At 43.4% G+C, this 25,554-nt stretch overlaps 1 protein-coding gene across 1 annotated transcript in view; it reads right to left on the bottom strand.

Annotated features, from left to right (window-relative positions):
- Positions 1 to 25,554, bottom strand: part of SLCO4C1 (solute carrier organic anion transporter family member 4C1) — a 113,624-nt gene that overhangs the window by 44,529 nt on the left and 43,541 nt on the right. Inside the window, exons 4-7 of the mRNA XM_088444656.1 lie at positions 19,767 to 19,863; positions 18,880 to 19,001; positions 11,812 to 11,927; positions 7,601 to 7,745 (exon numbers count right to left, since the gene is read on the bottom strand). Of these exons, the coding sequence (XP_088300782.1) occupies positions 7,601 to 7,745; positions 11,812 to 11,927; positions 18,880 to 19,001; positions 19,767 to 19,863 (480 nt within the window). The remainder of the gene's footprint in view (positions 1 to 7,600; positions 7,746 to 11,811; positions 11,928 to 18,879; positions 19,002 to 19,766; positions 19,864 to 25,554) is intronic.

The raw sequence follows: 25,554 nt of genomic DNA, 5'->3' as shown, positions 1-25,554 counted from the left end.
ATAATCAGAGCTCAATCCACAAAACTTAAATATGTACTAGAAGACTTAAATTCCAACCATGGGTGCCAGGTAGAAATAAACTCTTGATATCTTTCCGGGCCCATTCGGAGATCTTCCATGGACATATACAAGTCTATACGGGTGAACCACTCCTTAAGCGTGGGAGGAGAAGTTGAACGCCAACGCACCGGGATCACAGCTTTGGCAGCACTATTAAGAAACTTTAACAGGGACTTTTTATAGATTGAAATAGGGCCAGGGAATAAATTGAGAAGCCAAAAGGAGGAATCAGAGGGGGTATCTGCACCCACTATAGTCTTAGTAATAGAAATCACCTGATTCCAAAAGGGACGTTATAGACAGCAGTCCCACCAGATGTGTAGTGGGGAGCCTGTCTCCATAATCACACCTCCAACATTTATCCAATAGCCTCGGAAACATTTTTACTAACGTAAGAGGGCATCGGTACCAGAAGGACAATACCTTAAATTGTGTCTCAATCACAGAATAGCTAACCGAGCTAGCAAACGTAGTTTGAAAAACTTTGCTCCAATCACTCTCCTCCAAATCAAGGTGTAGGTCTCGCTCCCAATCCTTAGCGTATTTGGGAAGATTAGGGAACAAATGTTCAATCAAAAGTGCGTAACCCCGGGAGAAAAAATGCGCCGGGCGCAAAGGCATCAGGCACAAATCCTCAAAGGGAGTCAAAGATCTAGATCCCGCCGCGCGAACATCGTTCCTTTGTAGAAAGTGCTTCAATTGGAGATATCTCCAGATCTCAGCCGGAGGGAGTCCCCATGTAGCCTGTAGAGCGGAGAAGGAGAGCACCACTCTCCCCTCGATCAGCTGGCCAACTCGCTGCACTCCCTGACGTTTCCAAATAGCAAATGCACTGTCGGCAACACCCAGAGGGAAACCAGGGTTACTGAAGAGGCGAGTCAAGGGGGAGAGAGTAGACGACACGCACATTAGTTTGCGTAATCTATACCATCGGGCTAATGTGGGGCCAATAGTGGGGTGAGAGATAACTGGGACCCTGGATCTCCAGGGGTATTGCGCAATGGGAATGGGAAGAGAATGATTCTCAAGGTGAACCCACTGTTTGGCGTCAGTTGCCCGAGACCACTCCATTATCCTACCCAACACTATGGCATCATAGTATACTGAAAAATGAGGCAGCTGAAGGCCTCCCATATGTCTGGGTCTGAAGAGAACTGCGTGTTGAAACCTAGGTCTGCTGTTTCCTCATACAAAGTCTCTGATGACATTATGTAGCTCTTGGAACCATGACTTGGGGATATGTATAGGCATGGCTTGTAGGAAAAACAAAACTTTAGGGAGCACATTCATTTTTATTACACTAATTCTACCAAGCCATAAGAACCGCTTGGTACGCCAGTCCTTAAGATCGGAGCGGAGTGTAAGGAGCAATCGTTTAAAATTGACATCAAATAGACAAGAAGAATCAGTATGTAGCGTAACTCCAAGGTACTTGAGACTAGTGGCATGCCATGTAAAGGGGAAAGCGTGTTTGAGCCCTGCGATAGAGTGTGAGGGTGCCGACACATTCGCCACCATAGATTTAGAAAAGTTTATTTTAAAATTGGAGAGGGAACCAAAGTGATGAAACTCGGCCATCAGGTTATGGATCGAAATGACAGGGTTAGATAAGAACGCCAATAGGTCATCTGCAAACAGAGCTAATTTATAGTCCGTATCACCCTCCTTCAATCCTGTGATGTTAGGATTAAGTCTAATGGTAGAGCCTCTATACATAAAATAAAAATGATCGGAGAAAGGGGGCATCCCTGTCTAGTGCCATTACTGATCTGAACCGGGTCTGAAAGGGTACCATTAATCTTAATCCGAGCAGAAGGGAAACCATATAGTGCTAATATTCATTGGAGACTCGCAGGACCCAGACCCAAGTGTCGCAAAACCCATTCCATAAATATCCAGCTAATTCTATCGAATGCCTTCTCGGCATCTGTTGAAAGCATCACTACAGGAACAGGACCACCTGAGGCCAGATGGATAAGATCTATAGCTTTAGTGGTGTTGTCCCGTGCTTCCCTCCCTGGTACAAAACCTACTTGGTCCGAGTGTATTAAGTTAGGGAGCAACTCCTTGATTCTATTAGCAATAAGTTTTGCAAACAATTTCACGTCAGTATTGAGGAGGGAGATGGGGCGGTAGCTTGCACACTGGGCCGGGTCTTTACCCATCTTGGGGATAACGGTTATGTGAGCCTCAAGTAGTTGAGGAGAGAACCCACACTTGTCTGTAATAGCATTGAAGGCTCGGAGCATTTTAGGTAAAAGGGAATCCTTGAAAATTTTATAATAAATTATAGAAAAGCCATCCGGACCTGGACTTTTTCCGGAAGGCTTGTCTTTAAGGACTGTCTCGAGCTCCAAAAGGGAGAATGGAGAGTCTAACCAGGCGCTATCTTCTTCTGATAATCTAGGAAGACCAGATTCTCGAAGGTATTGGGCCACAAAGTCCTGAGAGGAGGCTAAAGATTCTAGGGACAATGGGTCCCGTAGGTTATATAATTTGGTGTAATAAGCTTGGAATGTGTCTGCAATATCCCTAGTAAGATGACGCTGGGTCCCCGATGAGTCCTTGACTGTTTGAATATACAAAGTGGCTCTCTGGGCCCTCAAAGCTCTGGCAAGCAACTTGCCCGGCTTATTTCCCCATTGGTAGAACCGATTTCTACAGAGTCGGTAATCTTTTTTAATGTCGTCAAAGAGCAAAGCATTAAGGGCAGACCTAGTCTCAATCAAATCAGATAGAATTTGAGGGGAAGGGGAGGAGTTATGTGTTGTTTCCAACACTCTAAGGTGTTGGAACAGTGCAATTTTCCTACTTGTTTTTTCTCGTTTGAGCATTGAACCCAGTTGGACAAGTTTCCCCCGTAATATACATTTGTGGGCCTCCCACACTGTGACCCGGAGACCTCAGGTGTCTCATTAAAAGAGAAGTAATCATTAATTGCCTCATCCAATTGAGACTTGCATCGTGGATCAGTTAGAATTTGTTCATTAATGGTCAGAGAAATGGGGGCGTGGTCAGACCATGTGATAAGGCCTATGTCAGTGGAATTAATCAAATGTAAAAATCTCTGTGGGTGTAGAAAATAATCTAGTCTGGAATATACGTCATGGGGTCTGGAATAAAAAGTGTTGTCTTTGTCCCCCGGGTGTTGGAGCCGCCAGGTGTCAACCAACTGGTGGTCATGGAGGGAACGTCTAACCTTACGATGAGAAGTCAATGAGCGTCTAGAAGGTGTTCCTGAAACATCTACTTCCGGTTGGAGAGACCAATTCAGGTCACCCCCAAGAACCGGAATACCTACGACCAGCGGGGCAATCCGATCCAGGACGGTTGAGAGAAAAGACGGCTGATTCTGGTTGGGGACATAAAGATTAATACATGTATATTGCTGGCCAAATACCGCGCACTTAACCAAAAGTGTCCTGCCCTCCTCCAAAGTAACTGAAGTCACATCTTGGAACGGTAGGCGTTTAGATAACAGAATGGCAACTCCTAGGGATTTGCCTCTAGTGTTGTTGTTATAAAAAGAGATTGGGAAGTTGCGATCTTTAAGGATAGGGGCATCAGCAGACCTAAAGTGCATTTCCTGGAGGAACGCCACATCAGCCCTAGCTGCAAACAGGTCACGTAGAACCCTAGATCTTTTCTCTGGCAAATTTAGACCTTTTACATTGAGCGAAACCACTTTAATGGTTGTAGCTCGTGTATCAACCGCCATCATCTACCGTCTGTGACAGTGAACATAGATCATGATGGAGCACACCAACTCTCCCAGGAAAGGGAAACACACTAGGGTAGTCAAAATAAAAAAAAGGAAGAGAAAGAAAAAGAAAGACAACACAAAACAAAAAAACACATAATAATGAACATACAGAACAATAGCTTGTAAACACTACCGCCACTTGGGAGCTCGGGCATGAGGAGCATGACCGAGACCAAGAGAAACCGGGCAGTAAGGGGGTCATCTGGGGTAATGACAAACAGCGACCCTAATAAAAACCGGAGCATACAAAACTGTTGAAATGCATTGCAGAAAAAACATTGCAGATACAATCAAATTGGTGTCTTGTAGTACAAAGAAAGAACATAAAAAAAAAAAAAAAACATTTTTAGGTAGATCGAACCAAAAGTGTCCGTTCGGGAATGCTTATTGGTAATATTTAACTGGAATATGCATGAGTAATATAATACTAATAATACGATAATATATTAAAAGGATATGCAATCGGAGGAGGATCAAAAAGGGGGGTTACCTCGCCAGTTTCCATACAGGGCATCATCCAAAAAACATTGAACATCGAGTCCCCTTGTAGGAGTATGGAAGATGGCTCAGAATATAGGAAGATCATCCCTCGGGAGCCAAGGGCAAAGACCTGGTTTGTAGGAGATTTCGGGTTTCGGCAAACCAGGTGCCAGTCATTGTTAGGATGAGAGAGTTCTGGCAGGAGAGAACTCAAAAGTGACTCTTGCCAATCCGGAAGGGACACCAAAGGAATGCTCAGGGTGGAGCAGATATAGGGGAGGTCAGATGGATCTTTGAAGGTAGACAACTTGCCGTTATGGTAAACTTGAAGGCTAAAAGGGAATCCCCATCGGTATTTAATATCGAGCCTCCGCAGTTCAGCAGTAAGAGGATGTAAAGCTCTGAGTTTTTGGAGGGTCGACCAAGACAAATCCTGAAAGATCTGAATCTGTTGATCGTCGATGTTTATGACATCCAAGCGACGGATCTTACGTAAGATATCCTCCTTCTGGGAATAATAATGGAGCCGACAGATAACATCTCTCGGGCGGTCCGACGGGGCTCCTCTGGGGCGTAAGGCACGATGTGTTCTATCAAACTCTACCCGAGAGTCGGGATCCCGGCCCAGGATATCATTGAAGACCTTGGTGAGGAAGCCGATAAGACCCTGTGGTAAGATATCTTCCGACAACCCTCTGATCCGCAGATTATTCCGCCTCCCCCTGTTGTCCAAGTCATCGAGGCGGTCTTGAAATTGTTGAAGTGCCACCGATTGTCTTAGGACTGACGCACGAAGGGCATTATGTGCCGCTGCGGAATCGGAGGTGAAATCTTCTAAGGAGGCCAGGCGATTGCCGAGTTGAGATACGTCTCCTTGAATCGAAGCAATTTCAGAGGGAACAGTCTCATGAATCCTACGTTCCAACCGCTCAAAATCTTGTTTAGTTGGCATGGACCGCAGCATCTCTAGGATCTGTGAGATCTCACCCTTCCCCGGATGCAGAGTCAGGACCCATGGAAGAATCTTCGTTCCGGGACGGAGAGTTAGATGCCAGGGAAAGTCTGGGAGATGCCGGTGCAGATGACTCTCCCATCTGAGCAAAGCCCTGGGATCTAAGATACTGTCGCAAATCTGCAGTAGGTATAGAGCAAGCAGAGTCTTTTTTCTGGGGTCTCCTCTGTTCCATCTGAGAACTCCTCCTACCTCTCCCCATGAAACATGCAGCAAAAAGAAAACAGTGGGAGGGCAAAAAGGCAAGGATAAAAGGACACCGATGGTTCTAAAAGCGTGAGTAGAGTATATTGCGATCAGGGTCGCCGCTGGCCCATCCCGCTAGAATATGGCTAGGCCGACATCAGCATATGAAAGAAACCATCCCCGGGTTGTGAGTGGGAAACTGGGATGTCTGCACTTCAATCCCTAGCTCGTAAAATAATAACCGGGAGTAATGCTAAAAGTCAATAATTCCGTAGTATCAAAGAACCCCACCAGATGTCACCGGTGCACAGGAGTTGACATTCAGAGGAAAAAACTGGTTTCAGTATAGCAGATTAGGAAAATCAGGGTCAGTATAGTGAAAGAATAATGGTGAATGGTGAAGCCCCCTGTGAAATAAGCAGCACCTTGTAATCCTGGGTAGGTGTATGTAACAATATATTAGGTAGACCTGGAGGATAAGCAGGGCATCCGGAAAGCAGGTATACAGGAGGGATATACTATATGTTAGCAGGGATCACAGGACTCAGCAGGAGCAGGGTTAACAGTCCAGAAGCCAAGCCAGCACTGTCACTTCACAGTGCATGCAGGGAGCAGCTGGCATGAGAGATCTTGAGGCAGCTGGAAGCTCAGTGTATCCAGGGGGCTGTCTGAGGCCAGAAAGAGCCACACGCAGGAGATGGTCCCATGGGAGATCGCAGGAGATCACCCTGCCGGCAGCCCAACACTTCCGGTTTGCAGGCAGCGGAGGGGCGCTCTGGAGGGCCAGATGTCCTGAAGCAGCAAGCGGCAAAGGAGGATGTACGGCCAGCAGAGGAAGTAGCCTGGCGAGCGGTACACCACCAGGGTCCAGGAGGGAGAGCAGCAGCAGCCGGGCAACTTGGAAGGCAGACCGCCAGACCCGGTGCACAAGTCAAGGCCCTGGCTCCCACGTGCTCAGGCGCAACCCGCAGAGACAGCCGGAAACGTCTCCCGATTCCGCGTACCTGAGCACTAGGTAGGTGTGTGATCGCGGGGTATATGCAGCCAGAGGGGGGGGATCTAGGCAGCACTTTGGAGGGGGTCTGTGCTGGGTTACTAGGGATGTCCTATGTCTTTTATTTTTGTTGAAGATTAATAGGGGTTCACACAACTGCGAGTGAGAGTGGTAGCAAGGGGGTGTCTGTACATGAGGGAGTGGGCAGATCCTGCTCTTACCATCTGTCCTGAGCCCCGTATTTCTGATGGTTGCCCAGGGAATAGTGTAAGGGGCCCCATAGACATACTGTCTGATTCAACAGAGGTTTTATCCTAGCAAGTAGGAAAAGCCATTATATTGCAAGTGTCAAAATGTAGCTGTAAGAAGATAATGAGAAAACCAAGAAGCAGTTTAATTTAATAAAATGTAAGCAAAGGCCTCAGTTATGTAACTTTAATAGCAACTAAGCCTGTTATGTAATGTGTAAGAAGATCCTACTGTACATTGGCCAATGAGATGTGATTGCGTCCCACTTGCCTGCCTTGTTCAAATTCTTTAACTAATAAAAACATTTCTAGAGAACTCATTTTAGAAAGTTGGTGTTGCAACTTTACACCAAGGGGCCTATTCATCATCAGGGCTGGATGACCCTTGATAATTAAGTAATTAACGCACCAGAGCGATGTAGCAACGTTATGCTTTTTTTGCTGAAACTTCTCCAACATGAGTTGGGTACGGTGGTCAGATTCCCGATGCCGGCATCCCGACAGGGTTAGGATACCGACACCTGTTTGTCAGTATCCATACGCTAACCCTCCCTCCCCGCACCCTACACCTAACCTTTCCCCTAGTGCCTAAACCTAACCCTTCCCCCTTAGTGCCTAACCCTAACCCTTCCCCTAGTCCTTTACTCTAACCCTCCCCTTATCCCCAATACTTACCATCGGGATGAAGGCCACGGGATTCTGACAAGTGTCAGGATTCCGACGCCAGCATTCCAATCACCGGCATACCGACTGTCGGTATTATGACCACATCCCATCCCACATAACAGGCTTAAAGTCACACAAAGATGCTGGTTGGAAGATTAGGAAGGATGCATGGTTAGGACAGGGACGCTTACCTCCTAGAATTGCTGAAAAGCTTGATGTTAGTGAGAATTGGTTTTCAATAAATTTGGGAAGAAATGCTGCAAAACCAGTAGTGATAAATCCATCGGCACAGCTGGAAAATGTTAGAGCCATGAGAACAGGGTTTTTCACCATAAGCTAGGAAAAAAAATCAAGTTTTGTCAGTACAGTAATAGTAAGTACACCACGTTGTACAATTTAAATTCAGAGACTTAAATGACTATACTACATATTGGATAGTGAACTTTATTTTCTTAAGTTAATAAATGAAATAAAAATCTTTGGCATTATTTCTGTCTTATAAATTACAGGAATACAAAGAAGGCTTTATGTTCCAGTAGTTTAAATTCTCAGTTACTGTAGTCATGTATGAGATCTATACAGTATTTCGGAATGCTTAGGACTTCTGTTTTACTGGATATTATTATTGTTTATTTGCAGTCTCTGTCCTACTGGAGCTTACAGACGAAGCTCCTTAACACACAAGCACACATACGCTTAGGTTTAGTTTTATTAGAAGTGAATTACCCTTCCAGTATCTTTTTTGGTCTGTGGGAAGAGACTTGCGCAACCAGAAGAAACCCACGCAAATATGTGGAGAACATACAAACTCCACACACCCAAGATCCTGGGGGGATTTGAACTCCTAACCTCAATACTGTGAGGCAGCAATGTTAACCACTGTGCAACCAGGAGATTTTTTGGTACACTCTACCTACAATATGGCCCCATTTTGGATTCTATTTATTCCCTCATCTATGTGCTGTACACAGAGAACAGAAAATATTTAGGGCCCTATTTATCACAATCCACATCCCAGATGTGATGTGATGTGCTAAATTTTCCAGGATTCACAAAGCGATATTTGAATACATCGCCTGGATATATCAAATGTTGTATATAGGGACAGAGCTTGCAAGAAAACTCTGACCCTGCAAATTCTCTTCTTCTCAGACTATTTTTCGCAAAGTATACTCAGAGTGGTTCCATGCATGCGCCAAAAGCCCTTTAATACATTTAGTGAAACTTAAATAATGTAAAAAGGGGGAGAAACACCCTTTTTCAATTTTTTTTTTAGATTGGGCCCTTAAAGACTTTGTGAAGATTAAAAGGCCGTCCCGACCTGTGACTCCATTGGTGGTCTTATACACATGGAATTAATGTGTGTGCATTTTTCCTAATAGTACATATTCATTACAATCTCACACTATTTTGAAGTCTCTCTTCTGCATGATGAAACTGAGGATGATAGAACATCACATTTAGAGGAGCTGTATGGTTTATTGAAGGCATGATTATAATCTACAAGATGTGAGTGTGATTATTTGTTTTTACCACCTTATAATTACAATTATAGTATGCTGTATCACACTTTTGTTAGTTTTTCTTTGTCCTACAGTATATACCATACACCTGGTTGGAGATTGATTTACTGTTCCCCAATCTACAGAATTGGGGAACTATCCTATTTGAGGACTGTGAAAATAGCGCTGGTAGGTTCTAAATATATTTTCTGATGTATGGGAAGGCAGATGACCTTCTTAATTTTAGACTCGGCTGCATCATTTATGTGTTATGTGTGCTTGGTAATAATACTGTTTTAATCATACATGCCTACTTTCCAGGGAGTCGCGGGAGGCTTATAATTTTTCCCTGAAAGAGTAGGCATATCTCCCGCATCCTGCCCACTTCCTAGTGAAGTGGGCAGGATGGGGAGATTTTAGGACAGATTTGCAGGTCCGTATGCAGGGGCAGAGCTAAACGATGCGAATCGCGTTAATTAGCCCCACCTCCTCCTTGCGGACCCATGAATTGCGGGCTTTCCAGTAAAGGGGGCAGGGCCTAATGACAGCTGTAGCCTGGCCCTGCCCCCCCCAAGCCGAGATTACCGGGCTGCTCCCGGAAAAGGTTCATTAAAAGTTGGCAAGTATGGTTTTAATAATCTATGTTATTGTAAAAATGAGTGCTATTCCTGATCAAAATCCGTTCTACACTGATCAGATTATTGAGTATGACAGAAAAATTGTCACGTTCGACTCAGGAGGATCTCCTACTGAGGAGCTGAAAGCTGAGGTCCCAGGTTGAGGAAGGAATCGGAGGCGAGGGGCCTGGATGTATGTCCTCCTCATCCACAAGTATCGGATGTTGACGAGACCTGACCAAAGGCGCGGAGTCTAACTTGCTGAGAGGTGTTCACCAGTGACTCCTCCAAGAGGGATATGGGTTTAGCTGCACCCAGCAAGCAGGTCACGACCCTTTGGTCAGGTATCCGATACAAGTGGGAAATGGAGGGCGATAACATCGATGAGGCCCAGGAGGATGTACTTCTGGGAGTAGCACTAGCAAGGATTCTGTACCTCTCTGGTACTGTATTGGCACCGTAAAAAAAACTTCCAGGTGTAGTACACTGAAGGGCAAAGGAAAAGGCCCACTGAGGACCTAAACGCACCACAATCGCAGGAGAGTGGCACTTAAGCAGTATCAGGATGTTGTACTGCGTATGCAGGCAGAGGACCCAGACGCACCGCTGGCACAGGAGAGTGACACTGTAGTTGTACTCGGATATTGTACTGAGTATACGGGCTGAGAACTCAGACGCACCGCTGGCACAGGAGAGTGACACTGTAATGGTACTTGGATGTTATTCTGAGTACATGGGCTGAGAACCCAGACGCACAGCTGTAGTTTTGCTCGGATGTTGGACTGAGTACACGGGCTGGGAACTCAGATGCACCGCTGGCACAGGAGAGAGACTAGAAAACACTCAGGAGCGGAAGAAGTAAAAGGAACCTGGAACGAAGTGACGGCAAGCAGACACCAGTAGTAAGGACGTTGTACAGGCAACTTCCTGCTGTCCAGAGCCCAGTTATATACCCTAAGGTAGCAGTCCATTGGAGGACAGCGTCAGCTGACAGCAACCATGCTACCATTGGATGAAGGGTCAGTCAGCTGATGAAGACTATCATGGCTGCGCCCATGATGGCAACCTCAGTAACCAAGTCACAGAGTGGCACATGGGAGTCCAAGTGAACCTAAGGCATAATCCTCAGCCAGTCACTCACCGCCGCACCTGTCGTCTGCCCGCTCAAAAAATCAGAGGAAGTCGGAGCTGGGGTGAGTAACGGCCGATCTTAGGCCGTAACCTGACAAAAATGTCTTGGGAGAAAACGGCTCTCTCATAAGAAGTCCCCACTAAACCTGGAAGTCATCCACTTTCTTGGATCAAACATCAGGATATCATACAATTTTTGTAAATTTTATGTGTATGGCTAAACTGTATTGAACGCTGAGTTGAATAACACGATTGTTTTAGGTGTGTCCAAGTTGGGCCAGGTCTTGCTAAAATGGAAACTTTTTATTCTTCAGAAAGGTAGTAGCAAAGGAAGTAGAGGAAGGGCAGAGCTCACCAAACTTTACATGCCAGTAATTTCAGAGTGGTAAATCCACGAAAAACACAATGGGTGGGATGTATGATGTATCACATTTTGATGCATCCCACCACTCACCGCAAGCATAACGGCATTTACTAAGGCTGTATGCTTGAAGAAGTTCACAAAGGACAGCTCTGCCAGTAGAAAGACTTACGGGTTTATTACTCGAGAGTCCTTCTGCGCATGTGTCGAGTGTTGCACGCGCCACGGTGGGCGCAGGGAGGAATCTGGTGGGATACCTCTATAGGGGAAATGCAAATAGAAGCCCATAGGCTTCTTTTGGGTAATGCCATCTAAAGGCGCTACCCAATAGAAGGCATTTTTGGAGGTTTGACCACAAAATTTGCTGAATAAGGCACTGAATGCGTTACACAGGGGGTAGATGTATCAAGCTATGGAGATCAGTTTCTAACTAGAGATATGTGCTGACCCCTCTGTTTTGGTTTCGGATATGGATTCCCTACTTCCAGAGTCCCCACCTCCACTTAAATCTCCATCACTGCTAACAACACCACAATCTCCTCAGTTACCCAAGCCTCCTGCCTCAGTGTTACACTTGACTCCTGATATTATGTATGCCCAATTTGCCCAACTGTCCGGTGCAACAGAGCACTGTGGCACCTTATAAGTCAAGAACAATAATAATTATTTTTTTCAGTACTGGTAGTAAAGCAACTTACTAGTATTCTTATACTGTATTAAAAAAAAAAACATTATTTGTAAATGTGTACATGATTTTACTTGTTTATACATTGTGACAAGTATTTTCTTACCCAAAGTGCCAATGGAAAATCTTTGAAATTTTTACCAAGATTTTTGTCTTCAACAATATCTTCACTTCCATTACTATGGGCTTGTGAAATCCTTTGACTTTGTATTGCAGCAGTACCTGTAAAAGAAGAAATATGCTTTATTACTACATGAACCATATTAAATAAATTAAATAACATGGAGTAAAGGTGAGGGACAATATTTTCTATAAAGATATGTGAGGGTGATTTTCTTTAAGTTAAGTTTCCCTCTAGGTGTTAAATGAGATATCTATGATTATCACATTCTATACAGATACTGTCAAGTATGACTTACATAGAAATAATTATGTAATTTTTTGGTTCGTCATCGTTATGGGGCACCACAGATTTTGTAGCATTGGACAATCATATTACACATGTGACATATATGAATGTAATAAACAAATACACAAATGCACTTAAGCATTAAAACACATACATGGATAGTTGTGAGCTAGCAATTCCAGTTATGAATTCCATGTATGTGAGAAAATGAGACATTGAGTTGCTTACATTCTAGAGGGCAGTGGTAAGGGGAGACAGTAGCTGCAGATAGAGCAAGAGTGGACATGCTGGATGGAGGAAGAATAGGTAGTGGACATTAGAGGGTAGGAGGGGCTAGGACAGGCAAGGCATTTCATAGATTGTAGGATGGGGGAGAGTCTGATAGGGTAAGGCAAGGGGTTCCATAGGTAGCGAGCAGAGCGGAGACGTTTTAGGGCTGGGAGTGAAAGGAGACTATAAGATGAAAAGATAGTTTAGTCAGAATGGGAGAGAAGTATTCAAGCTGGCATGCATTAGGAGACAAGTCCAGAGATGTATGGAGTGAAAGGGTTACTGAGGACCATGTCAATTAGGGTGAAAAGCTTGAGCTGAAGTCTGGAAGTGATGGCGAGATAGTGATGGAATTTACATAGTGGGCCAGCTTACAGGATGTGAAGTGGCGGCATTCAGGACGCATTGTAGAGAGAAAGTTGGGTGAAAGGAAAGTCAGAGGATGAGCTTACAGCAGTCAAGGTGGTAAATATGAGGAATGAGCTAATTTTGGCTATGTTTGACCAGTAGGAGGCAACAAGACTGCAAGAGGGACTGGATATGAGGGGAGAACTGAGGGTAGAGTTGAGGATGACATTGAGCTGTCAATTGTGAGTGAGATATGGGGAGGGGTAGTGTCATTAGTAAGGGAAAAAAATAAGTCCAGAATTGGACATGTTAAGTTTGAGGATTAGTTGAGTCATCCAGGTGGAGAGGATAGACAAATGGAAACACAGGATATTAAACAGCGTGAGAGGTCAGTGGAAGATAGGTAGATTTAAGTCTCATCTGTATAGAGGTGGTACTGGAGCCCAAAGGAGTTCACCAAGAGAGGACACGTAAATAGAGAAAAGTACAGGGTAAACTATAGGTCCTAAAGGAACACCAATAGGGTGACAAAGAGCTGGAAATAGAGACACACAAGGAGCAACCTGAGAGGTAGGAAACAATCCTGGAGAAGGACAATGTCACTTAGGCCAAAAGAGTGAATGGTGTCAAGAAGACAGTGATTAAAAGTGGCAGAGGTGTCAAAACATATGAGAAGGGATAAGTGTCTCTTGGACTTAGCTAATAGTAGGTCATTTGTCAGTTAGTGAATGTAGATTTGGTAAACTGAAGGAGGCAGAAGTCCTAATGAAGAGGGTCATTACAGGTTGGGATGAAAGACAGTGGGTCAGGTAAGTCATTCAACAAATTTGGAAGGACAAGGGGAGCAGAGCGTGTTTTACCTAAACAAGATCAGCATGCGACAGAGCTGCAGTGAAAAAGTAAATAGAAAGAAAACATGTTTTATAATGCACATTTATTCCTTAACTTTTCTGATTTCTGGTAAAAATAAATAAATAAAAATTATCACTTTAGACAGTTAATGCTGCTTTTATCACGGAGTCCTGTTTTTTATTTCTTTTGATAATTAAATCTGGAGTTACTGTAATGCAAATTAATCTAACTATGAACATTTCAGGTCATTAAAACTCGTTGAACTTGATTTTCAACTAAAGTAACTTTTTATTTTAGTTTCAGTCATATTTATAGAATAATACCAACTAAGAAAAAAAGGTTCTACATAAAGTGCATGTAAGCCCAAACACAGAAACTATCATACAGTACATGAAGCAAAAGGTTAAAATATCAGTCTTAATTTTTGACTGATTTAAACTGAGAATATACTTAGAAGTTTACTAACTTTACTAAAATATACTTACTAAGTTAATTGCCATAGAAACTAATCTAGAAATTCCTGATATAACCGTATATGTGTCCATAGGATAACTAGATAATCAAAATAAAGACATTCAACCCTTATATTTAATGTCAATGTATTAACATAAAGTAAATTTTAACATATCCTATTATAAGTTTATGTTTTATCTGGTTCATTAGTTTAGCTAATAAAGGCATTACAAGTTCTGACTTTACTATGAGTTCACACTAATTTAGGTGCCGCTATCAACTTTTTAAATAATTTTATATTATTTCAATTGTGCCTGGTTTTCTTCTCCTGTTATTAAATAATGCCCTGTAGACGTCTTACGCCATTGTTCTTAAATATTCTAATACTGATGTTTAATATCCAAATTAGAGATGTTTAAAAATGTCTAATCTGTTTAAAATTCAGTTGAATTTCACCAGATCCATTGACAAAACAAGTTCAGATTTCAACCAGCACTACAGTATGGGGTAAATTTACTAAAGTGCCAGTTTTTAGAAGTGGAGATGTTGCCCATAGCAACCAATCAGATTCTAGCTATTATCTTCTAGAAGGTGCTAGTTAAATGTTAAGTAGAATCTGATTGGTTGCTATGGGCAACATCTCCACTTCTAAAAACTCTCACTTTAGTAAATATACCCCTAGGCCTTTATTTGGGTTTGCTGTTCAAAACTTGCAGCTCAGTTTTGCAGTTCACATTCGACTATCTGCTTGAGTGCTGTTAACATTTCTTTACTGTCCTTATATCATAAAGGCTTTAGTCTATTTTTTCGAGTGCATGTGTTATAGCAGACAGGACAATATGTGATAGCTTACTCCAAAACTATGGTTATTCACTTTCCTCTGGATACTGATACTTAGTGAGTGGTCTTTGATGTATGCAATAATTTATTTTAAATACTTAGGGAGGGATTTCCAGGGCGGCTTAGAGCGGCTCAGGTATCCCTTGACACGGGTGAGTCCTTTAAGTATTAATACCTCATGGCTTCACTGTGGATTGTAAATATGCCCATAGTTGGTATATTATGGCTCTTGTTATGGTATTACCACTGCCTGCTATTAGAAGAGCTGGCTGGGAATTTAAGCTATGCACCACACAGCCATATGTTGTACTTGTCAGAGCACTCACGCAGGCCTCTGGATCACAGAGTTAGATTCTGCTGAAGGTATTGCTCATCAATCTTAAATATATATTATTAACATTTATTTATTAACAATCACTTATACATCGCTATCATATTCCATTGCACTTTACAATTGGAATTTATTCGCTATGTTCACAGTTGTTATAATAAACAGGTTTTCACCATACCTGAGGGTTCAGGGTATATATTCCAGGTCAGATTATATCGATTGTTTGAGTGGTTTACGAGCTTTATTTAGCAGGGACGTGCAGTCAGGGTAGGCAGGGGAGGCAGAGCCTCCCCTGTCATACTCCCTCCACTGTCATACTCCCTGTCATGCTCCAGAGTTTTGGTATAAAAATTATTAGAATAATACAAAGAAGACATTTATAACTTACTCGTATAAACATCTTCTTTGTTTATTGTAATAATTATTTAGTTAAAACTGGCCAGATATGCGGAGCTCCATAGAATTGCAGGGAGAGACAATAGAGTATATACCAGTATGTGACTGCACTCAGAAGTAAAGGACATGAGCATGGATACAGAGCATGGATACAGTAATAAAGAAATAAAGACAGGTAATTACAGCTGCAAAGGTTTCAGTGCATGGACTTAAGACTGTACAGAGCAACCGGGTGTCGTTCTCTGTCTATCATTAACAACCTTTATTGATTATTAGAACTCACCATTTGGACTTATGTAAGCATTTTTGAAGCACTCACGCATATTGTGATCTTTTGACATGCCACAATATGTTTTCAATATTTTTTCATTATCATTTGTTGATTGTTAATTGAAGTTATACATTGTTTTTACCTACAAATAAACTATTTCTTCATTACTGAATCCATGCTCATGCCCTTTACTTCTGAGTACAGTCACCCACTGGAATATACTCTACATATATGCTTAGTGTACAATGATGCAGTAACTATTAACTGCATTACATAGGTTCTACTTCTGCTAGATATACATAGGATACCCAAGGGACTGAGCGTAACATTTTTATACAGGATGCAATCGGGAAGCCGGCTGACATTATATACCGACAGTCGGCTTCCCGACTGTCATATCCCGGCGAGGGTGAAATGACCGGAGTCTAGATGTAGACACCACTCATTTTACCGAAGCCGGGAGACTTGCCCCTGGCATCCCGATCGAAGGGATGCCGGGCGCCGCGAGCGGACAGGGTTAGGTTTAGGGCTCCCAGGGGGGACTTAGGGTTAGGCACCCCCCCGGGAGGTTAGGGTCAGGCTAGGGGGAGGGAGGGTTAGTGTTAGGCACCCCCGAGGGGAGATTAGGGTTAGGAACCCCCCTGGGGGACTTAGGTTTAGGCAGCGGGGATGGGGGGGTTAGGTTAGGTTTAGGCACTTAGAGGGGGGATTAGGTTAGGCACTTGGGGGGAGGTTAGGGTTAGGCACCCCTAAGGCAGGGTTAGGGTTAGGGGGGTAGGTTAGGTTAGTTAGAACTTACATGGGGACGATAGGAATTTCCAGCACTGTCAGGCTGCCGCTGCCGGGATCTGTTCCTCTGTCGGCCTGACGCTGCCGGGATTCGAACTGCCGGCCATGCGGCCGGCGGTATTACATAACGATTCCTTTTTATACATAGCATATATAACATGGAAACTTCCTTAGATGATGGAGACAGCTCAGATGAACTTGCTTAAATCCACTTTACATAAATCCTCTTTACCTCACGCAGTGTGCCCTGCACTTTACCTCGCACAGTGTGCTCTGCACTTTACCTCGCACGAGGGTACCCTGCACTTTACCTCGCACAGTGTGCCCTGCACTTTACCTCGCACGAGGGTACCCTGCACTTTACCTCGCACGGTGTGCTCTGCACTTTACTTTGCAGTGTACCCTGCACTTTATCTTGCATTGTGCCCCGCACTTTACCTCGCACAGAGTACCCTGCACTTTACCTCGCTCAGTTTGTTTAATACCATTAAGCAGACTGAGCATTAAGTTGGGCTTTTTTGGATTGGGTTGGGCTTGTTTTTCATTTCAGAGTTGGCAGCACCGACAGTGATGCTGGTAGGAGAATCAATAAACACTGAACCTTAGTGTAATAAGGGGAGAATGACAGTGAGTAGGGGGTGAGACAGGCTCCCGGCACTTAGACCCACCCCCATGTGTGCCTCCCCAGTCATTGACTGCACCACACGTCACTACTATTTAGTTGCAGCCAAAAAGTCTTACATGAAAGACGAAACAAATTGAAAGGTGAAATTAGTCTTACATGAAAGAAGAAACACCTTGGTGTATAGTGGAGGGAAGGACACACTAACGATTTATCCACTTTGGTGGACTTTATCTCTTACATGTGTACGTACTGTATGTGCTCACTGTGGCCCGGACCTCTCCGTCTGCAGATTAGCTGTAGCTGTACACCCCTGCTTGATCACTGGTGTTCACACTCCAACACATTCTTGTGTGTATATAGTATCTACGCAGTGAGCCATCATACACAATGGTGGTCTGCCAGTACATAAATTCCTGTGGCTACGAAGGATTTTTTGGGAATGCCTGCTGTAATGTACCGGGATTGACTGTTTAAACTCTTTGTTGACCAATGATTGTCCACCGTGGACCTCTTCATATTTTTATTAACTGTGTACATACTGGAGACACCATTGCCATATTATACATTCTGGACATGAGCTTTACAAGTGTCATCAATTTCTCATCCATGCCTCTAAATTAGTTTGTTTTAAATATATATTGGTTGTGTGTACGGTATAACTTACTAAGGCCTAATTCTGAGTTGCACGCAAAAGCGCTCCCAGCAGCATCTAATGGCGGCCGCCTGTCTGCAACTTTATACAAATGCTGCTACAAACTCCTTCCCTTAAGCAAGGCATGAAACGCACACTTTTAGCGCCCATGCACACTGTAATAGCGATTGGTGCGTTCTTCTACGCCACCATTGGTCGCACCATCGAAACTTGAACCTGCACTACTGCAGGTGCTGTTTTTCCCCTTAACTATGGTCTTCTATATGAGTGCCCGTGCACCTGTGAACTCAGCAACTTTCACTGACACGCCCGTGACACTCCCATAACATGCTCACTGAACTGATAATTTTTGTGTTCATTTCTAGACACCTGCCAGTATCCGCACAGGAACATCCATCACTTTTCTGCAACATTTCTGATACTGTCTGTCCCGATTGCAACACTGCCTTCGTGCGTACATGCTGTGTAACACATGCGCTGTAGCTCTTTTTAGAAAAGTTTGCGCATGCGCAGTTGCAAGAAATTGCTCAACTATGTGAACCTCTGCATTGCGTGCGGATTGCATGCAGCTCTAAATCAGGTCCTATTGGCTATAAAATGTATAATTTTTTGTATATATTTCACTGGTTTCTATTCTTGAAGTTACAACCATTCTTGTATTTTTTTCTATTTTATTTTTTTACAATATTAAACTATTTTTAATTAATAAAAAATCATCTTTTTTAAACTGAATTTTGAGCACCACTCTGTCCGAAGTTTGTTGTTCTAGGTCCACAATTTGCAATTAAAAATGCATAAATGTACCAATGTAATACAAACGTGGTCTGACTTTTTCAACATTCTTAAATTCATCATGATCATTTTAAATTGATCTAAATTCCAATGAACTGGTTTTAGAATCTCTAATAAAAATGTTCTCTGCAATGTCAATTACTTACCTGGTAAGTGTTTTGGAAAGCAGGAGAAAGGTACGATCAGCAGCCAGGTCACTAACCCTATGATTAAAAATCCGATCCACCATGCACCAAGCCATCGGGGGTCATCTACCAAAAGCGGCACACTTCAAGCAACATATTAACAGAAAGTAAATGTCAATGTTATCACTCGTGTTTGTCAGAGAAATGAGTATTATTAATTTAATGCATTTCTGATGTGTGAAAAAATGTAATTGCTTAATTAAAATGAAAAGAAAATATAACAATTATGTAATACAACTGTTGTGATTGATGAAAGATACTCATCTGCCAGAAGGTACCCTACTGAGGGTTTCGTTATTCTGTTGATCAACCCATTTGGAATTAGGTAAAGTTATAAATCAATGGATTGTATATTGTACGAACCTCGCTAGTCAGTCATAATCTATTTCTTTTATTTTTATTAATTACATTTTCTTACAGTGGAACATGGTTTAACAACATCTCCCTAAATGTATCTGCTTCCTTTTCCCCATAACTTTACCACCTTTGAAGGGTTTTTTGAATAGTTTTTGAGGGCACAAAATTTCACATGTTATTTTAAGTACATATTAAAATGTTCTTAGAGCCAAGCAGATTAAGTGATCTTCTTAAGGGTGCCTGGTATTTTATTAATTTAATATACCTTTTGCCAAACTGATTTTTGCAGTCTGTGGTTTATTAGGTTTAGTTGTATTGATCAAAAACACCCTTTTAAACATTGGTGTATTTACAATAGGTGCAAGGCTTGCGATGCACATGGTCCACCTGTGCCATGCTTTGGTGATGTCTTCAGAATTATGGCGTTGGTGCCATATACCCGAAGAAGCCACTGGCAATATGTGATATTTATGGCGAAATACTTTACTTGCCTTGATACTTTTTCAAAATCAATGTAAATATCCAACAGCTGTCCACCTATTAAATATCCAACTGCAGGGCCCACAACAGACATCCCATACGCAATACCTGGAAAAAAAGTAGATTCATTAAAACATGTTATTAACATTGATTTTATGGCAAATTCTGTTAAAATATGTTATACATACAAATGTGTAGCTTAGTGGTGTTTTCTCACTTCTAAACTGAGTCTACTTTTGCCTAATTTGTTTATGCAGAAGCCGCACAAATTATACTGTACCTTGTTTTAGGTAATTTTTTTTAACTGAAGGCAAATGTATGTACGTTTATTTTTTTTATTACAACAACCAACAAATGCTTTATGTTTCTTGCTTTGGCATGAATCAACCTTTCTCAAAGGTGGGTACACACCTGACAGATATATCATCTATCCGGCAGCCGCTGGTCCCGCTGGCCGGGGGGCGGGTTGGGGTGCCCTTCGGCTGCCGCTGTATGTGTACGGGCGGTCCGCAGACCGCCCGTACACATACAGCATACACACTTGCCCGTACACACTTGCCGTTGGACAAATATATGTCCATCGGCAAGCCAATGCGATATGTCTGTGAACAACGTCATCTGTACACACTGACATTTTGTCTGTACACACTGGCCGACGGGCAGCAGATATATTGGCCGATCAATTGATCGGCCAATATATCGGCCAGTGTGTACCCAGCATAAAACAGAAAAAAGCAGGTTTCCAAACACACTGTAGGTTCTCTTACTAAAATCTGCAGTCAATATCTCAACCTGGGCTGTTTCCCCATAAGACAGGGGAATAATCAGCTATTATTGGCTGAGCACTTTTTGACCCTGCCCAGTTTCCTTCAGCCTTGCAGCTCTGTAAAGAGCAGTACTCATCTAACAGGGTCGGTTATGCTATTTCCAATTGGACTACATTGTTGATGAAGATTCTTATTGTAGTACTTCAGGGAAGAAGTATGGTGAATTTAATAAAACAAAACAGTAAAGGCAGCGGTTTGGGGTGCAGATTCTAGGACCTATTGTATGCCGCTAATTTCCCACTGCTAATTGATAGAATAAAACTGATTTTCAGTGACTGAAACTCGCATTTCATGGCTGGGAAGAGTTGCTGCAGTAAAAATGTCTTAGCGAGAATACAATACCTATTTCACACTCTGCCAATCAGAATTCCTCACAGTGTTCTAGAGAGTATGCAGTGTTGCCTATTTAGGTTTGCCTAGTTAGGTAGGAGGTCTAAAGTTTGGCAAATAGTGCTATAAAGGTGCTATAAAGGCTTCAGAAGAAGGGAATCTTGGACTGCTCTTGTAAAATAAACTTAACGTAGCTACATGTGTGACACAAGCAGTCTTCAGCCATGCTAAACAACACAAGCCAGAGCATGATTTGATTAAGAAGAATTGTTCCGTATACTGACATCATGTTTTTTATTCTACTACACTGGATAAGGCAGGAGGGGGCATGTTTTTTAAAGCTTTATTTATTCTCTCTAGCGTCTATTCTATTGATTTCAATAGCCCATGCATTCCAATGGAATATCTGTCTGTAGGGAAAATGCTGGAAAGTCCATTGAAATTAATGCTTATTGAAATGAATAGGAAATCTTTTTCTTCTCACTGTTTTGGCAATATTGAGTGTTCAAAGCTAGCAAGATTATTTTTGGGGATTTACTAATTCACCCATTATTATATCTCCTTATGTATTGGTTTTGTGGGCTTTAAAATAATTTACTTGGTGATTTGCCTTTTCTAGATTTGGTAAATTACAGATAGAGATTCCAATTTGTAAAAAAAATTATTGTTTTCAAGTTTTGATTAATATCTTATTTTGTAATGTTAAACATCTTTCCACTGGTGTAACACACAAAGAATGCAGCTGTACAGTATTCTTTAACATTCACAGTTAAGAGGGAACGTGATCTTAGAAGGAAGATAAGAGGCACAGTCTGTTATGCAAGTGGACTTAAGATTTTGAAAGCACAATAGGCTCTGAAATCCTGCATTCTGTAATGAAATACAACACTCAGTTGTGCTGAGAGAGCTGTAGAAATGTACTCAAGGGCGCCTAGAGGGGGGGAAGGGGGACGGCATATACTCTTTATCTAGGCTTGTTGGAGGGGGCCGGTAGAGGTCAAGGTCAGCTGCTGGTCAAATATACTGAAATCAAGCACTTTCACACTAGGTTGCCAAGACTCTGGTTGGGCCCGGATGTTGGGGCATGGGGCTGCCCGAAGTCCATGGCTGCAGTTTCTTGCTGTATACATTACTATGGTCCGCACACCTGGGGGCATGATCGCAGTATCACAAGGGGAACATGGTTACCCATATTCTGCACTCCCTTGCCTGGGTAATCTGTACCCGCTCCCCCTCTCTTTTCGCCCCTGCTTCCCCACAGGTATGGTTAATGTGTTACTTACCCTATGGGGCCCTGGTGGTGTATATAAACATGCTAGGCTGCAATGGTTGTCTATAATAATGGCTAGCAGGGCTGCAAGTGGAGACCTCATTGACTTTGAAAAAAATGGTAATTATGTGCATTTGGCAGGAGCTTCAGGGGCAAAAACAGCTTAACTTGAGCTACCATAGGGGAAAGTACATCATTGTCAGAGGGCATCAGTGGGCAGAATCATGCCCGGTTCATGGCAGACATAAATTAATTCTAAGTGCTAGGCAAGAGTGATGAAAACAAGTGCAGATCATTTCAAGGCAATTTACAATATGTTGATCAAGAATCCAGTATAACCAATATATGTAAGACTAGAACTCATCAGATCACATAATTATAGTCAGGATAGAGTGATGAGCATAACACTGATGTTATTCATACGCTATGACTTTCATAGCTGCCAGGGGTCTATTCACTAAGCCTTGGAGAGAGATAAAGTACCAACCAATCAGCTCTCCTAACTGTCATTTTCAAAACACAGCCTGTAAAGTGATAGCTGATTGGTTGGTACTTTCTCTGTCTCCAAGGCTTAGTAAATAGATATGTATCCCATTGAGCATGTATAACACATTCTGGAAAAGAGTTTTCAGCTGCATCAACTAGGCAGAAGTTGAGTGGTTTTGTAGTGAGATAATGGTACTGCATCACACCAGCACTATTCCAGGCCATACATGGTTGCTGAACTCACTATTAATACCCCTTTTACACAAGACCTAAAACCCGGGTTATTGCAGGGTTAACCCGGGTTGCTCCTAGGTGTAAAAGGGGCCAGGGTTGGATTCCCGGGTCGAGTGACCCGGCAATCCAACCCAGGTAACTTGCAGGGTTTTACACGGGAACAACCCTTGAAACCCTGCAGTGTAAACGGGTTCCCTGGGTCATTCGACCCCGGGTCCTGTTTACAGCATGGGGACTTCCGGGTTTCTAGGCGCTTGGAGATGATGTCATCTCCAAGCGCCGGGAGAAGTGTTCCACTGCACCCGTGTGCAGTGTGAACGGCACCGATCCGGGAATAATCCGGATCGGCGCCGGCGTAGAAAAGGTCTGTCCTGGGTCTGACCCGTTTTGGAACTGTGGGCCTGATTCACAGCCGGACGCTCTGACCAGAGCGCTCACTCTGAATCAGGGCCCTCCTACATGAAAATGGAGCGGCCTTATGGACGCTCGCATAGCTGTGGGTTACCACCCACAGCTTATGCGAGCGTCCATGATGATGGTCGCGATGGTCAAGACCATCGTGACCATCGGGCTTGCGATGGAGATCCTGCAGTAGGGTCTCACTGCCGCAAGCCCTGGAGTGATTTTGGCTCTATCAGAGCCAAAATCACTCCCACTGACATCACTAGTGATGTCAGTGGGGCCGGCTTCAGCCGGTAGGCGTTCCCATGGGAACGCCTCCGTCTGGCAGCAACGCCCCCCGGAACGCCCACCAAAGGGGGCGTGCTGTCAATCAACATCGACAGCACGCCCCCTTTGGTGCGAGGTCTGGAGCGACGTAGAGCCGTCGCTAGCCGGGTCTCGCGCATGCGCACGACGGAGCTACCTCCGTCGTGCGCATGCACAGTGGGGCAACATCAACCCGCTTGCGAGCATCCTGCGCTCGCGAGCGGGTCTGAATGACCCCCTGTGTTCCAACTCTCAGGTCAGACCCAGGATTTAGGTGTAAAAGTAGTATTAGTGACTTTCTATTAGTGTTACATATTTTTTTTGTCTATCACTGGCTGCATGTTGTATGTGAAATAAAATAATGCCACCCATCCCCAAAGAACCATATTACACAATTTCATGCTGATTTTTCTTCAGAGAACAAGATTTTGGAGGCCTAATAGACAAACCAGTAAGCTTTTCCTATCTTGTCTCTACTCAAAATGAAAGATTGGGCCTGATTCAGTACGGATCGCAACTGCGATTGCAATAGCGATTACACACGCAGTCTCACTGCGAAGACATGCTAATCCTCTGCGATCGCTATGCCATCGCAGCACAACATAAGGTCGTCCACATTACTTTACACACATCCGAAATACATAGCAAGACTGCGGAAACCATCGGTAACATTAAGTACAATCACAGCCTCACGCACACTTCCACAAGGTCTGACCTTACTCAGGAATTGCTAACCTCATCGCACACTGTGAGTACACAAGCTGCGTCTGACATCATAGTGGATAATTTATGTACGCCCCTGCAACGGCGTTCAAATCCACTGGCACACCTGCGTTTCACCAACCACCCCCCCCGTCACCACTCCCAAACAGTACCTCCTGTCAATCACTGTGCGATGGGTCTACGTAGTCACTGCAAGCGCAGTCCCGATCGCAGTGGTGTGTTCGCGCATGCACAGTACGCAACAATCGGCCGATTGTGTACGTAATCACAGTTGCGATCCTTGCTGAATCGGGCCCATTGTTTGCACAACTGATTTTACGTCTTAATGTTTATGATATTATAAAACTTTTTCAGTTATGGTGTTTGTGAATATCCACCTAGTTAGGAAAAAAATACATAGATAAACTGAAAAAATAAAATGTTGAAAACTATTTGTGCTAAGAAATATAGGGCCTGATTCAGAGCCGCTCGTAAGCGGCCGCTCGTTCGTTCCGAGCGATGTTAGCCCAACTGCGCATGCGTACGGATCATTATACGCATGCGCTAACCAGTCAGTGCGGCCGAAATTCATGTGCTCGCAAAATAGCGAATGCCTGCTATTTTGAGTGACAGAAAGAGGCGTATGTGGGTGGTAGCAGGGGAAGGTGCTTGAAAATGGGGAGTGGAAATCAGAACGCAGGCGTGCTTAAAGGTCAAAACGGGCGTTTTATGGGTGTGCATATTTAAAACAGCAGCGTCATTGACCACGTCACTGGGTTATTTTATAGTCAGAACTGCTCGCAAAATTGTGGTAGCAAACACCAACCCCAAGAATAGCGAGCAGTTCATACCCTTGTCGATGTACTCGATTAATCTAATAAATAGCGGACATGACGTAGGATGCGAGCGGCCAGGGGGGCGTATTTTTCCAAAAAACGAACGCAAGTTTTGTTCGCTCGTTCAGACATAGAGGCGTGAACAGACCGCAAACAGCGAACGGTTCATTTGAATAGCCACCCCTAGTTTTAGAACGAACGACCGCAAATAGCGAGTGGCTCTGAATGAGGGCCATAGTAAGCAGCTATTGGATATAATCAAAATGTTTACTAGCCATGAGGAACAGATTTTAAACTCACCAACCCTGTATGTATTTTGTTATGGAAAGAGTGTCAAATGCGTAGAATTAATTTTTACATGAAAAACATTAATACAGTATCCGGAAGTATACAAAGAGTACTAGGG

Source organism: Taudactylus pleione, unplaced genomic scaffold (assembly GCF_031769625.1).
Source record: "Taudactylus pleione unplaced genomic scaffold, aTauple2 ptg000370l, whole genome shotgun sequence".
Lineage (NCBI taxonomy): Eukaryota > Metazoa > Chordata > Amphibia > Anura > Myobatrachidae > Taudactylus > Taudactylus pleione.
Note: the sequence above shows the minus strand (reverse complement) of the source record. Positions and strands in the feature narration are given on the sequence as shown.